This window comes from Rutilus rutilus (genome assembly GCF_951802725.1).
Source record: "Rutilus rutilus genome assembly, chromosome: 8".
NCBI classification, from domain to species: domain Eukaryota; kingdom Metazoa; phylum Chordata; class Actinopteri; order Cypriniformes; family Leuciscidae; genus Rutilus; species Rutilus rutilus.
In genome coordinates, this window is record NC_140222.1 from 34,307,818 (window position 1) to 34,322,738 (window position 14,921).

Consider the following 14,921-nt stretch of genomic DNA (forward strand, 5'->3'; position numbering starts at 1 on the left):
ATCATTATATATTTCTTAATTTCGGTCGATACGATATAATTCCGATATAGATATGAACGATATAAAAGCCTCAGGAAAAACTGCCAAGAATGCTCACAATGAATGTCTGTACCTACAAACTTCTGAAAAATTAATTTGCCAAGTCTCTGAAACCTCCTCCTATAAAACTATATCATATTTTAGAAATAAAAATGGTACAAATAAATTGTTAATTTTTTATTTGTATTTAGCCTTCATACAAACAAGAAATGTGAAATCACCGTCAAATAAACATAAGACTCAACTTATTTATATGAATATCTTTAACTTTAAACTATAGGCTAACATAGGTTGATTATGTTATTCTTATAGATTTAAAAACTTTTCAGCCAGGAACAAGAATATGAAAAGTGCTCAGAGTTGCTGTAGAAAAAAGAAGTGAGCAAGGACAAAAACACATGTTGCTGAGGGACATTTTGAGTGTTGATGACACCCTGAATTCACTCTGATTGATCAATCTGAATGTAGTGTTTACATGAACGCTAAACAAGTGATCGGGTTGATGTGCGCGTTTATGTCACAAAGTCTTGTGAAGACATAATCAGTATGGGTTTCATGACCTTATTTCAGTGACAATTTTTTTTGTTTTTTTCACAAACCACGCATAAGCGTCATTATCTCAAAACTACAAACTTTTACATACATGCTGCTGACATATTATTGTAGCAGAGTGTGTGCCATGAAAATGTCACAGAACAACAATGTAAGTACTTTGTTCTGTTCAAGTAACCGAAATAAGCACAAATGTCAGAGCGTGTCAGAACAACTCCAGAACCCAGAAAACACCTCAGACCCCAGAGGGTTAATTAGTCAGGCCTAGCATTCATTTAGTTATTCAAATGCAAGACAACATAAAAAAAAAAGGTGTGTCGATCAGTGTTCCTCCTCAGCAGAATTCAATTCGGCCATCAGTTTTCACACTTTCATTTAAAAATAATCATCTACACACTGTAAATTAAATATTTAATGTGAACTTTATATTCATTGAACAAAATGGGAGTTTTCACAAGTGCACTGAAATCAGTGAGCTTGTGTTAAACTGACTGACAGCTTCTGTTATTATAAAGGGAGAGCGCAGTTCTCACTTTGTGGCATTTATTCACAAGAAAACGTATTGGTTTGGGCGTATTGAGACTTTGTGAGTACTTCATACTTCACCTTACAGTTTTTTTTAAACCTAGTGATTTTAGCATGTTTAATATTAATTCAAAAGTGAAACTTGAAAAAATATTACAGGAAATGGTTCATTTGACCCAACAAACGCTCCTCTGCCCCCATCTCAGGTTATAGTGGTAATTAATGTTTTATTATTATTATTATTATTAAAGTGTTTTCTATCATATGTTGCATTTCCTACATCTTGAAACATTTGGTTTTACAAATGGGGACATTCTCAGAAGGATGAACAAATAATGTTTTTGGTTATCACATTGAAAATAACATTTGAACTACTGGAAAAATGTTGCGTGTGTGTGTCCAATTACACACACTGTGTTTCTTATTCCAACGTTCCCATTAGCTTCAAGTCTTTATTGCAATCAACTAAACTGTTGTTTGCAAAAGTGTGATAACTGCATTAAAAATATAAATTCAACATTAAAAAATCAACCATTGATGGTTTTGTGTTGAAGAACAGAATGATAACTAACAGTTTACTGGAATACCCAAACTGGCTTAATGAAAACCAGGAAGTAACTGTGCACATGGTCAATAACAGTTTGTGTTGTTTCAGTGTCTCTGCAGGAAACAGTAGAGGCTGTTATTGGTGGTTCTGTTCTCCTGCCGTGTTCTTCCACTGAACATGATCATAAACTTCAAGATATTCATGTGTTTTGGAGACACAATGGCGAGATTGTGTGTGATATAATTCCCAGCAGTCGTTCACTAGAGAAACAGGATCTAGAGTATAAAAACAGAACTGAAACTTTTCCAGAGGAGTATCTGAGGGGAAACTTCTCCATCAAACTCCACAAACTTATTTCTGCGGATGCTGGAGAATACACTTGCCTCATCACACACTCGGATGAACATCACACTGTACAGCTGATCATCAACGGTGTGTAGAAATAGTAGATTAGGGCATGAAGTTTTTAATTTAATTAAAGTTGTTTGCTTTAAAATCTAAATACTGCAAGATGTTGATCTCTTATTTGAAGTTCCTTAGTGATGTTTTAGTCTGAATGCTTCTGTATATAAATTATAGTTGGATCTGTTATCTTTATCACAGTGAGGTAAAGTTTCCTGTTATACTTTATTTGTTGCAGAATCAACAGCAGAAAAAGTGACCATATCGACTGATCAAGAAAACCAAGGAGAAACAGAACCAGACAGTGTGGAAACACCATCGCCTTGGCTCTGGGTTGGCATTGCATCTGGAATTATAGTTACAGTTATAGTTACAGGTTTCATTGTTGCTTGGTGGAAAAGAAAGAACTCAAGCAGTCGTGGAGTAGACAGACACGACATGAGTTCAGACACTCATGAGGTTGAACACATGAATCAGTAATAGCTGATAATAATGATAAAGCATTTGGTAAGTGACACAACTGTATAACTGTAACAGCAGCAACTGCATGAGCTTTAGCGCTAAACACAGAGTCAGTGGAGGAGGTTGTGCTTCCCTTTTTGCTGCCACAACTTTAGATAGAAAAAGTATGAAATCATAAAAGTGTGTAAAGGATTTGGTTGAATAACAGAGAACAGAATATAATCATGTAGATTGAGTGAGTGTGTGTTACTGTATTTCCTGCTGATCACATTAAGCCTATAACAGTTTTATTGTAAAGATGTTAGGATGGATTTTGGGAAACAGCATTCTTCCTTTCATTCATCCGTACGCGTTTGTGTCATATCTGTAAATATAGGAAAGAAGGTCAGGCTAGCACTACATACAGTGAAAGTTGTTTAAAGCCACAAAAAAAAAGTTTATTGTCCAGACCAATGATGGTAAAGGTTCTACGATCTACTTAAAGGGATACTTCACCTCTGGGAAGATGAATGTGTATTTAAAATAGGTCATTTAAGTAGAAGAAATGTGAAGAAATTTTTGAATTTGGAGCTTTCTAGACTGAGAAAAGCCAGAAAATGTATTGTTGGCTTATGTGGATGAAAGACAACAACTCCCAGAATGCACTTGCTTCGCTGCCTTAGGAGGCCACGCCTACCGGTAAGAGTGCACAGTTGTAAACAACAAAGCTAGCCTACGTGATGAGTTTGCGAGGGATTTAGAGATCGTCCAAAATGTCCGGGATTCAGCTTTTGCGTTCTACAGTCGCCATTCATCATGTTTACTGTGGCGAGCAGGACGAGGCTGACGGCCGCGGGAGAACAGCGCGAGGCCGGTGGCGTGATTACTGAGACGCGCCGGGTCTCGCATCTCTCACGGAGGAGCGGGAATTTTTCTTAGCAATGGTAAAACGCACATCAACCGATCACTTGTTTAGCGTTCATGTAAACACTACATTCAAATTCACCAATCAGAATGAATTCAGTTAGATTGAAAGGTGTGCATGTGAACAATGAATAGCGACCGCAGAAAGCAAAAGCTGAATCCCGGACATTTTGAACGATCTCGCCCGCCGGACAAGTCCGGGAAAAGGATGGTTACTTACTCAGCTTACTAGCTTAGCTTCCAAAGAAAGACTGACTGTGTGTACATTCTGTGAGTGAGATCCCTCCCTCTATGGGCGGGCTGAAAACATGCGGAACAATGCCATCTACTGGCTGTAGTCTTTAGAATCTGTCCAGAAAATCCTCCGATGACGATTTTTGCGTCATCTGAGGATTTTTTCCAGACAAAAAATACATAAATCTCTTGTCTCAGGGGGATATGAGGGTGGAAAGCATGGTAATTCGAAAATACTACAGGTTTTCTACTAATACAAAGCTTAATGCTAAATCCTGAAGTAACCCTTTAAGCTTATGATGCTTTTGGGAAACACAGACAAGATTCACAGAACAGTGTTTATGTTGGTAACACTGCCCAGTCTAAACAACAGCAGAATATAAGTTACTGATCTGATCTTAACACGTTTTCTTAAATATCTGTCTTTCATTATTTATTAATTATTTTTTAGGAGTGAGGGAGTTTAATGTTATTAGTGACATTTGCACTGATAAGACGATCACCTGTAACCATAGGATCACAATGTAGGAACATTTCCTGCATGTAAGAAAAAACAATCATGTTTTGGTAGATCATAAATATGAGATTAAAAATGTTGAAATTGACATAAAATGTCAATTATGCAATAATTCAGAATTATGAGAAGTTGAAATTGACAAAAATGTTAAATAATCACATAAAAAAAAAAGGACAAAGTCCTAATCATGATAAAGAAGTCAAAAGTGCTGCACGTCAAACCATCAGATTAATCTGTGCAGAAAAGTGAAGTGGAGTGACTCGCAAATCTTGTATTCACCAGAACTTAATGTCCCTCCACAAGTTGTTTTATTCTGCAATTGCTAAAGGACCAAAAGTTACGTATTCTCGCCTTAATGACTATATTTATATTTTGTACCCTTTATGATTATCACTTTTAAGTAAAGTGCTTTTACTAGTGTGTATAAAGTGTGCTATACATAACTTTGCCTTGTCTTTCCACTTTGAAAGTTACATTTAGTTTTTACTGTTTTCTGATGCAAAAGACACTGTTTTATACTGTTTTATTCCTGCCTTATGGACTGCATTATTACTGTATAACAGAATGAGATATTTAAAAGTAAACTTTTTGGTTAAAAGACAAGAAAGTCTGTCAATATGTGGCTGCTTTAAATTATGTAAACATTCATATTGAAAATAATGCTTTATTTGCAGCAACTGTGAATTGTTTAACATTCTCATGTATAAACCGAGGAAACAAGGAGCATAGTTTCATTGTATTTGCATGATCTCATTATGATCAAGACCCAATAAATTGTTTTGATGAAATAATGCATTCGTCAGTTGTTTGGATATTTCTATTTTTGAGGGACCTGTGAGGCTCTGAATGTTCTCTAAGGGTCCAGCTGTATCTCAGCACCAGAATATCACAATACACACATGGGATTGGGCTTTTCTCATGTGTGTGTATGACAAACATCCTGATGCTCAGAGTTTCCACATCAACATCACTCCTTATGAGTAAATGTAACGCATCAGATACTGGCATCAGGTCACAGCTCTGCAAACTATTGAAGAACTATCAAACTGAATGCCTATTCAGAAACAGTATGATGATTAGGCATCAAAGTATTTTAATAGACTGCAAAACACACTACAAAATGAATGCAAATACATACAATACAAAAGTCAAAAAGAAGAGAAATACAAACCTGTTTGTGAGTTCCTGTCATGATCAAAGTAAACAGTGAAATATGACAATAATATCAACCCTGAATAACATTTATACAATAAAGCAAATCATTGTGCACCTTTTTTGCCTGTTCTGTCTCAATATTTTATCAAACCTTTTTTTTTTTTTTTTTTTTACATTTGCATAAATATGTCTCTGTCAGTTTCTCTGTAGATCAGAATGAGGATGTAACTGGTAATAATAAACTAAACCAAGACATGACGTGTATATGGGACACACTGTACCTGCGCACTCACTCACACATCTAGTCTGACAATCCTGAATCTCTGAATCTCTCCTCCCATCAGAGAATACAGTCTCTTATTGTACAGTCTTACTTTTGAGCTCATTTGAAAGGCAAATATGAAAAGGTCAGGCTGTATTTACCTGTTCTTTTCAGTTCTCTTGTTTATTGTTCTCTGTGGGTTACGATCAGGATGTCACTGGAAGTTCTGCAATCTTGTCCTGCTGTTACAGTGATGATAAACTAAAGTCAATACATAATAATATATTATAATAATAATACATTTTATTTAATAACACTTTATATTTAAGCAAAAACCCAAAGTGCTACAATTTAGAAACAACCAAAATAAAAAAAATCATCCAAAAACTCTTCTAAAAAGGTGAGTTTTAAGACACTGTGTGTGAGGAGAGAGACCTTGTACTCAATCCAGAGTGAGACAGGGAGCCAGTGGAGTGATTTGAGGATGAGGGTGATATGGTCGTATTTGCGCTCTCTCATCAGGATCCAGCAGCGCTGTTCTTTATTAAGACTCAATGACAGAGGGAATATAAGACATCATTCAGAGAAATGTTGAAGTGAAACAGGTGAAGTAAAGACTGCTACTGTTTATGACGTCCAGAATGTCCTTCACTATTCAAAACATGTCCTCACAAGTAAAACCTGTTAAACACCAGCTAGTGAGCCAGATCTCACTATAGTTAAAATAGCTTATAAACAGTTCAGATCATGTTTCTATTTAAATCTAATGATCACTATTATCACTGACAAAACATGAGATCATTTAACAACAAGGACATCTTATCCCGTCTGTGTGGGAATCAAACTTTGACGTTCATCTGTGTGTTTGCAGTGCTGATAAATAAAGGTGAACATCTGAATAACTCATTTAATAGTCAAATTCAGGCCACATGAAGTAATGTCAGTCTTGTGTTTGGACAGTTTGTGTTGTTTCAGTGTCTCTGCAGGAAACAGTAGAGGCTGTTATTGGTGGTTCTGTTCTCCTGCCGTGTTCTTCCACTGAACATGATCTGAAACTTCAAGACACTGATGTACACTGGAGAAACAATAATGACATGATTGTGTATAGTATAATCGAGGATAATTATTTAGTGTCTGGACCCGGAGAACAAGAACAGAACTGAAACTTTCCCTGATGAGTTTCTGAGAGAAATATCTTCTCACACAAGCTCAACAAACTGATGCAGGAAAATACACTTGTTTCTTCACAAACCCTTACTCTGAACAGGAGACTTTAAGCTGATCAATAGTGTGCAAAACTGGTTGATCAATATATTATTTTAATTTTAAATGTTTTATTAAATCTAAAAACAATAAGTGTTTGACCAACTAGTGATCCTCCAGTCTGAATGCTGCTGTATGCAAATGATAGGAAAATTATAGCAAATAGGAAACACATCCACTAAAAACTAAGCAGAAGATACAGGAGAAGCAGACAGTGTATATAATGACCTTTAATATTTGTGTTGCATCAGCTGTATTATCCGCAGTGCTTATTTGTTTAATAATATTTCTCTTGAATAATAAAATAACTCAAGCTGACTCATTCTGTTCAGTCTCAGTGCCATAAATGACAAACAGCTATAAGCTTTTTCTGATTATTTTTTTTTGTCTTTTTTATCTTCTTTATCTTCATTGTTAGATCTTTCATTGGTTCTTCTCTGGTGCAAAAGACATTGTTATGTTCCATTATATTCTTGCCAAATGCATCGCATTGTTTTTATTGAGTAGCCTAACACAATAAGATCTTCAAACACTGAATAAGGAACATGATTTTGTTGTATCTGAAGGAAATTAGTTTCCATCTTTACCACAAGTGTTCTTTGTCACGCTGCGTTTGACAGTATTAAATGTATTTTGTATAATTTCATGTTAGTACTGCACATCATTTACCAAACATGTTCGTTAATTCCTGATATCACGTCAATTAAAACAATGTATTTGTATGACAGTGTGCAAAAGATAAAACAGATAAAAACTGATACAGCTCTAACACTAATACGATCTAATACGGAAGATCATTTTATATTTCTTAAGATTAAAACTGCACATCGTTTAGAAAAAAATATATAATTCCTGACAGCACATCAAATTAATTATTTTTTTGTCTCAAATCCCATTATAACTTTATTCATGTGTTACTGTACATCACTCACTCCAGGATACTTCTGTCTTGTGTGCTGAATATTGCAAAATTTCGACACGTAATTTCTTAAGCACAACGATAACTGCTCAATCAGAAGAGGAACAGAGTGAACCGAGCAAATGATCATAATGTCCAGAGACATGGTGTTGGGCTCTTTACAGTAACTGGGGCTCTTTGAGGGCCAAATGAGGCTCTTGGTGAATCTCAGTACAGAAATCTGTGGAGAAATAGGACTGGACTCTTCTTACTTGTGGCAATGTTTATAACTCCAGTATCCTGGAGCAACAGCAACACTATTCTGATAAATCATCAAACAATGGCATCAGGTGATCCACTTCTGCAAACTAAAGGAGACAAAGACAAACTGAACGTATCTATGTAAGAACCAGACTGACCAGAACAGGCTTCAATAAGCATTGTGTTCATATAACACAAAAACACAATACAACAATGTGGTAATACATACAAATACTCTGCTTTTGCACACACACACACACACACACACACACACACACACACACACACACACACACACACACACACACACACACACACACACACACACACACACACACACACACACACAAAACGACAAACGTTACTACCAACATGTTACTGGATTATTATAATTTATGTCAAAATGAATGTTTGGAAATGTAAATGTCACGGTGTGACAAATGAGAGGGCGGAACTAAAGTTTGCCGCAATTGTGTCCCCTCCGGTACAATAACAAGGACACACCACCCCCCGTGTAAATGTGTATCTGTTGCCTTGCCAACCGGGATGAGGAAATCGACATCAGGGGTGTTTCTCAAAACCAAGAATGCAAAGAACGGACTTGTGTTCTTGGGGAGAACGCTCTTGCTAGTTGTTCTTGGAAGAATGAACTCACAAGGTGACGAGCACACAGAACGCTGCTGACAGTTTGAGACGATGTGTTCTTGCTGGTATTGCGCAATAATACCCCCACACAAACGCCGTCTGCAGTACCCAAACATAACGAGAATTATTGACGATAACAGCCAGGCTTTATCGCCCAAGCCTACCCTCAGTTCAAGGGATTACTCTACAACTGTACACTACAATGTAATGTATTCATAACAATAAAGCAACGCCTGTCTCCTTTCATTCTGTTTCTGTTGTTTTTTTGTATACATCACTATCCAACGGCGGGAAAAAAAAAGCCGGTAAAAAAAAACGCCGGTAAAGGGCAGGCTATTAATAGTTATATGATCAATACAATAGTAAGTATTATAACAGTAACAGTTATAGTAATATCAATTGTTTGTCAATCAAGTATAGTCTATCTATTGTTTGGAGAAGATCAAATACTTCAGGTGTAACTGTTAGGTCAAAGATGGACCGGGCAATGTTAGCAGTCACTATGGGTATACTTTACCAAGAAGCAGAAGAGAAGCTGCTGAGCTGAGAAAGCGTCTACAAATGACGAGAACCAGGATGAGGAGGAGGAAGATGGAACGGCAATGTGCTATTTTAGCGATTGTCTCTGATTATGTAAGTACATTATCATATAAAGTTGACTTAAATCAGCACTTAAATAATAGTGCCAAACAATGTGATCAAGTAGATTGAAATGTTAAGGTATACAACAGGGTTCTCAACAGGGATACTGCCCCCTAGTTAATATAACCCCTATAAACCCTTAACCCCTAGTTAATATAAAGCAAATTTTCCATCACTCAGTATTACAACTGATTACATCGGTCAAGCTACATTTGATCATGTTGATTGTGCCCCCTAGTGCCATCACCTCCTCACAAAATCCTAGGGGAGAACCCTGGATGAATAAGAAAAATGACTAGTTTATAGTTTCCTTATCCAATAAATTGGGATTAGGTAGAATAGCAATAGCTTGTTTGAGTATCTTAAATTACAGTACGCTCTGCACTACCTTAGACCTGTAGCAAAAAAAGGTTCACACTCACATTTGCAGATAAAACAACTCAGGAAAAGATTGTACAATAAATCAAGCAAAGTTTATTAGTAAATCTGTAGCCTACATAATTTTAAGAAATACACATATAATCAGACTAGAAGGAATGGAACAGCCTTTTTTTAATTATTTTTTTTACTTACCATTGTGTTGGCCTTTCCTTGCTTCCCACTCCTTGCTCCAATACCAAAATGATACCAAAATGATACCAAAATGATAGAATTAAAAAAATATTTGTAGAATGTTAATTTATTGTAAGTAATTATATATATATATATATATATATATATATATATATATATATATATATATATATATGTGTGTGTGTATTTCTTTTTCAAACACAGGATCAAGCGCCTTCTCAGAGGTATGTACAAATAAATAACTACGTGCCAATCCTCAGAGTGTTTTTCTCTGAAGCTGACCTAAAACCAGCCTTTAGGCTCTCCAGAGAAACCATCAACCTGCTGGTCCAGATGTTGCCTTGGCAAAAGCCACATGGATGGAGCCACGAAATCGAGGTGGCTGTCTGTCTCTACTGGCTTGCATGTGGCACCTCATACAGAGTGACAGCAGACATCTTCGCCATACCGAGAGCCACAGTTGGCAGAATAGTCCACAGTATAGTGGATGACATGATGGCCATTGTTCACAAGGTGATTCATTTCCCCAAGCCAGAAGAGATGGAGGAGGTCGGGGCAGGCTTTGCTCGCTTGGCTGGCCATGAGGCATTCCGCTGTGCGGCTGGAGCAATAGATGGGTGCCACGTCAGAATACTTCCACCTGCTGAACCACAAAAGAAGTGTTACTTTAACCGCAAGCTCTTCCCTTCAGTGGTTCTCCAGGGTGTGTGTGATGGCAAAGGGAAATTTCTGGATATTTACATTGGCAACACCGGGTCAGTCCATGATGCCCTTGTCCTCCGGAGATCTCCAATGTACAAGGAGTCCCTATATCCACCAGCTGGCTTCTTTCTTCTTGGAGACGGGGGGTACCCATGTCTGCAGCATCCTCTCACCCTCATGACGCCATACCGCCAGCCTGTAGCGGGTAAGAATATACAGAGAAAATTTTTATTGGATTTGTTATTTTGCATTTGAAATACCACATATATTTTTACATTACCTGTATTTTAATCATCAGGCCAAGTTGAAGCACGCTTCAACAAGCACCATGCCAAGGCCAGGAACATCATTGAGCGTACCTTTGGAATGCTAAAAACCCGCTGGCGAGACATCTTCCTGAGGGCTTTGGAGATTCGGCCTCTATTTGCCCCTAAAGTAATTGCAGCATGCTGCATCCTCCACAACCTCTGTCTCTCGACATATGATATCCTGGAGGAGGAGGAGGAACTTTACGATGAGGATGAAAATCAGGGGAACGTTCCTGATGAGTATAGGGAGTTCTCAGGAAATAATCTCCGTGCCAGACTTGCTGCACAGGTGTCTGCCCCTGGAGAGCTGCCTGCGTGTCTGAGGGAGCATGATTATGATTGAGGGGATAAACCTGAGTGAATGCCCAGGGACAATAGATGCAAATTAGCTGCTAGATAACTCTGTTTAAATTATTTTAAGTGTGCACTGTCCCTGTCAATTAAATAGTGAATAAATGAAAATGAAATGTAAATGTTACCTTGCAGATTTTAATATATTTATTTGTATCATTATATTAGTTAGACTGTAAAATTGTTTAGTTGATGAATAATTAAAAAATACTGTGTATATGGTCATTGACTGTTTTTTAAGCACACCTAGCAGAATGTCAATGACAACAGAAAAAATACCTATTAATCACCAAATATTTTAGTTGAAAAGAAACATGCCAAATTTGATGGCTGTCTACAAATAATTTCAAAAAGAAGGCATGACTCTGACTGCAGTTGTAAGATTTGCTTCTCTTTTTTTATTTGTCTTTCCTGCATATTACTACTTGATGTACTACAGACTAAAACTCAATTTAAAAAATATTTATAGAAAAAAATCCCATATAACAATCATAAACCAAGAACATAACAAATAATACTGGCTATTTACAATTTATTTACAAGTCTCTCAAAGAGAGTCAAGTATCTCTCTGCCCTGTCAGAGGCTGCTCTTTCCCTCGCCTCTACCCTCGCCACTTCCTCCTGCTCTCTCTCCTCTTCCCTCTCTGCCTGCTCCTTCATGAAATCCAGGAGTGCCTCACTGACCCTGGCCCTCTTTCTTGGTGGCGGTTTAGCCCGTTCTTTGGGAGGGGCAGAGGATGGAGAGGTGACAACACCACCTGTAGTGGCAGTCAGATTTGCTGACACTACCAGGGGCGGACTTATTGAGTGCTGCCCCTGGAGTGCAGCATCCATCTGACTGTACCACTGCCAGGTAGCAGCAGTCACCCCACCTGCCTCCACCCCTTTCCCTGTTGGAGGATCCCTAAGTTCCTAAAAAAATAATGTGTAAATGAAAACGGTGAAAACGGTTATTGAACATATTTGTAGTCCCAAAAAGTTTCCACAGTTTTGAATGGCTTCACAAATGTTTGTCGCAATGCTATCCTGTATAAATTTCCTTCATGTCAAGTTATTTTAAGCTAACAGTTATTTTAAGATATCTTGCAATAATGATGGAAGTTAAAATACTGATGCCAAACATATAATATTAATTTTCCACACAGAAAAAAAATCAAGTTTGGATATGTTGTTTAGTTTACAATTTCCTAAAAGTGTTTTGATAACGTATGTCCTTGCCCTATAATACTTGTACTCCACTTGTACAAATAATTGCATATTAACTTGGTAAATTTAGCTTAAATTAGTCCCACTACATTACTGAAAAAGAGATTAAATGGTAGGTTACCTTGTATTTTTCCTTTAGGTTATTCCATTTTTTCATGGCTTGTTTGGCTGTGATAGCCAGGTCAGACTTGATCACAAATGCTCTGAAAAAAGCAAAAAGAAGAGAGGACAACTTAAACACAATTACTAATATTACTACTAACAATAATTATTATTTGTATTACTGTCACTCCTCTACTCCCTGCATCCATGTACTATCATACACGTAAGTGCAATACTGCCTCCATATAACTTTCTGCATTCATATCATAACCAAATCATAAATGTCACCTGTACTGTTTATTTTGCTTGTCACTAACGTTAGTATTTAGCAGTGTTTCATACCACACTACAACCCACTTTAAATCACATCAACAGACTAAAATGTAACTTACACAACTTCTTAGATATTTTATTTAATATTTGCTTTCTTAGCTTTAAAGTATTTGTTTTCTTTCATTTTGGTGCATAAAACTCTTCTGACAGGCTGGCAGACACAACCAAACACACCAATCGACCGACTACCCCTAGGCTAGCGTACAATTCTTTTTATACAACAGTCTGTAGTAAAAAAACAACAACAACAAACAGATTATGCATGTTGTTACTCACTCCCATCCATTTTTGGAGGAATTCCTCCGACCAGTGAAGAGAACCTCGTTGGCCGCTCGCCATGTAATTAATGCTGCGGTTTCCTCAGATGTCCCTTGGTTTCAATTAAAATGATATCACATATTCAGAATGCAATTAGCCTACATAATAACAGCGGTACGAAAAGTAAAACTTTCTTACAGTTGTGGGTCTGGCTTTCCTCTGCCATTATTGCTCCGCTGGCGTCTGCTGCAATGGTCTCTTGGCTGTAGGGTAAAACGAGTCTGTGAGCAGACTGGTCGGTTGGCTCGCTAGCTAACTTAAAGCTAACTTAACACCCTCAGGCGCTTATAGAGATTCTCACTTCCGAAAACGTTTGAGCACATTTTCGATTCGCCATAAATTTTCGTAAAAATGCCAATATTTGAAATCTACACAGTTTATTTCTCGCATCAAATGTTCTCAGAAGTGAATTTAGTGATGAAATAGCGTACGAAATTGTAGAAAAACGACTTACTGTATTGACTTGGCGATCTCCTTCCTCGAATGCCGAAATGAATGCTGGGATATTTCTGCCGTTAAGTTCACACAAGTTACCAACCGCTGCATCCTCGGTAAAATGGGCGTGTCAAGAACACTTCCGGGATTTTTAACCGTTCTTGCCAAAATGCGAACTTGTGTATTGGGACAGTACTTGGGCAGCGACTGATGACGTTTCACAAGTCCACAAGAACACAAGTACAGACAAGAACGCATATTGAGAAACGGCCCAGGTGTGGGGAATTAATCTAGAGCCATGACGAAGCCATGTGGGCATTGAGAAGGATATAAAAAGCCAGCGAAGAGAGACTGTCGTGTGGTTCTCTCCCGTGAGAAGTCGTTCTATTTGAGTGTTGCAGAGAAGAATTGTGGTGTGCAAAGGGAAGTGCTGCTGGAGGGGACTCGAGGAGTGTGGAAGAGTTGTGAAAACACACCGTTTGCCTGGAAGGGAGAGAGATAAGTAATCGACCATCGTATCTCGTACCTGCATGTTTCAACACTGAATTTGAGGTGGATTGGAGTGCTTTGATTGTGCTATCTAAACGTCACTGAGTGAATTATACTGATTCATGTTCGATCTCTTACCCTCTTCCCCCGTGTTGGAACGGTGATGTGAATCCGTCTATGTCTGTGGAGGAAAACCCTGAAACATCTTTTTCCCAACATTGGAGCTCGTTGCTTGTGGCACGGAGACCCCTGGGTGAGTGCTGGCCTTATCTGCACTTATTGAAGTGGATTGCAGTGCTTAAATTGACGTTTCCCCCCTCACGTTGCATGTTTGGAGTGAAATTGCCGTGTGTGGAAGATTTATTCTCTTTTGCCGTGCACTCCCCACGTGCTATGCTGGTCTACTGTCAGTAACTGGAGCTTAATAAATTCAAAATTCAAAACTGGAGCTTAAATTCAAGGCATTGACGCATGCTTACAGATCTATCACAGGCTCAGCTCCCTCCTACTTTCACTCACTCCTACGAGTCTACATCCCTACCAGACGCCTACGATCGATCAACGAGCGACGTCTCGTGGTTCCATCACAGAGAGCCAGAAAATCACTTTCCAGAACATTCTCATTCACAGCTCCATGCTGGTGGAACGCTCTCCCCGGCCTCATCCGGAATGCAGAATCACTGGCAACATTAAAAAAACAGCTGAAAACCCATCTCTTCCGTGAGCACTTAACCTTATTAAAAAAAAAAAAAAAAACTTCGAAACATCACTTATCAGGCTTATGCTACTCTGAATAA

At 37.9% G+C, this 14,921-nt stretch overlaps 2 protein-coding genes across 7 annotated transcripts in view; one reads left to right on the plus strand and one right to left on the minus strand.

The window, feature by feature from the left end:
* LOC311295321 (ICOS ligand-like) overlaps positions 1–4,960 on the plus strand; it is a 136,479-nt gene extending 131,519 nt beyond the window's left edge. For all 3 annotated transcript variants that reach the window (XM_084416639.1, XM_084416638.1, XM_084416640.1), the window contains exon 6: positions 2,304–4,960. In XM_084416639.1, the coding sequence (XP_084272765.1) occupies positions 2,304–2,545 (242 nt within the window). In that variant the 3' untranslated portion in view covers positions 2,546–4,960. The remainder of the gene's footprint in view (positions 1–2,303) is intronic.
* A 5,115-nt stretch (positions 4,961–10,075) lies between these two features.
* On the minus strand, positions 10,076–13,885 carry LOC311295400 (uncharacterized protein). Of its 4 annotated transcripts, none has more exons than XM_084416756.1 (7): positions 13,655–13,885; positions 13,339–13,403; positions 13,159–13,252; positions 12,569–12,650; positions 10,942–11,071; positions 10,622–10,778; positions 10,076–10,523 (listed from the first exon to the last, which is right to left on the minus strand). In XM_084416756.1, exons 1-5 carry the CDS (start codon positions 13,744–13,746, stop codon positions 11,003–11,005), a joined length of 402 nt encoding a protein of 133 aa, XP_084272882.1. In that variant the 5' UTR covers positions 13,747–13,885; the 3' UTR covers positions 10,076–10,523; positions 10,622–10,778; positions 10,942–11,002. The 4 variants fall into 4 exon arrangements, with proteins under 4 accessions (XP_084272882.1, XP_084272881.1, XP_084272883.1 ...); XM_084416755.1 differs by having other exon boundaries at positions 10,863–11,071; XM_084416757.1 differs by having other exon boundaries at positions 10,863–11,209.
* Positions 13,886–14,921: the final 1,036 nt, after the last annotated feature.

Excerpts from the sequence above, each read along its gene's own strand:
- LOC311295400 (XM_084416756.1), bottom strand. The coding sequence starts at position 13,746 with ATGCAGCGGTTGGTAACTTGTGTGAACTTAACGGCAGAAATATCCCAG. Across the intron at positions 13,404-13,654 it reads GAGATCGCCAAGTCAATACA|CCAAGAGACCATTGCAGCAG; the intron begins GTAAGTCGTTTT and ends TTTACCCTACAG. Across the intron at positions 13,253-13,338 it reads GGAAAGCCAGACCCACAACT|GGACATCTGAGGAAACCGCA; the intron begins GTAAGAAAGTTT and ends ATTGAAACCAAG.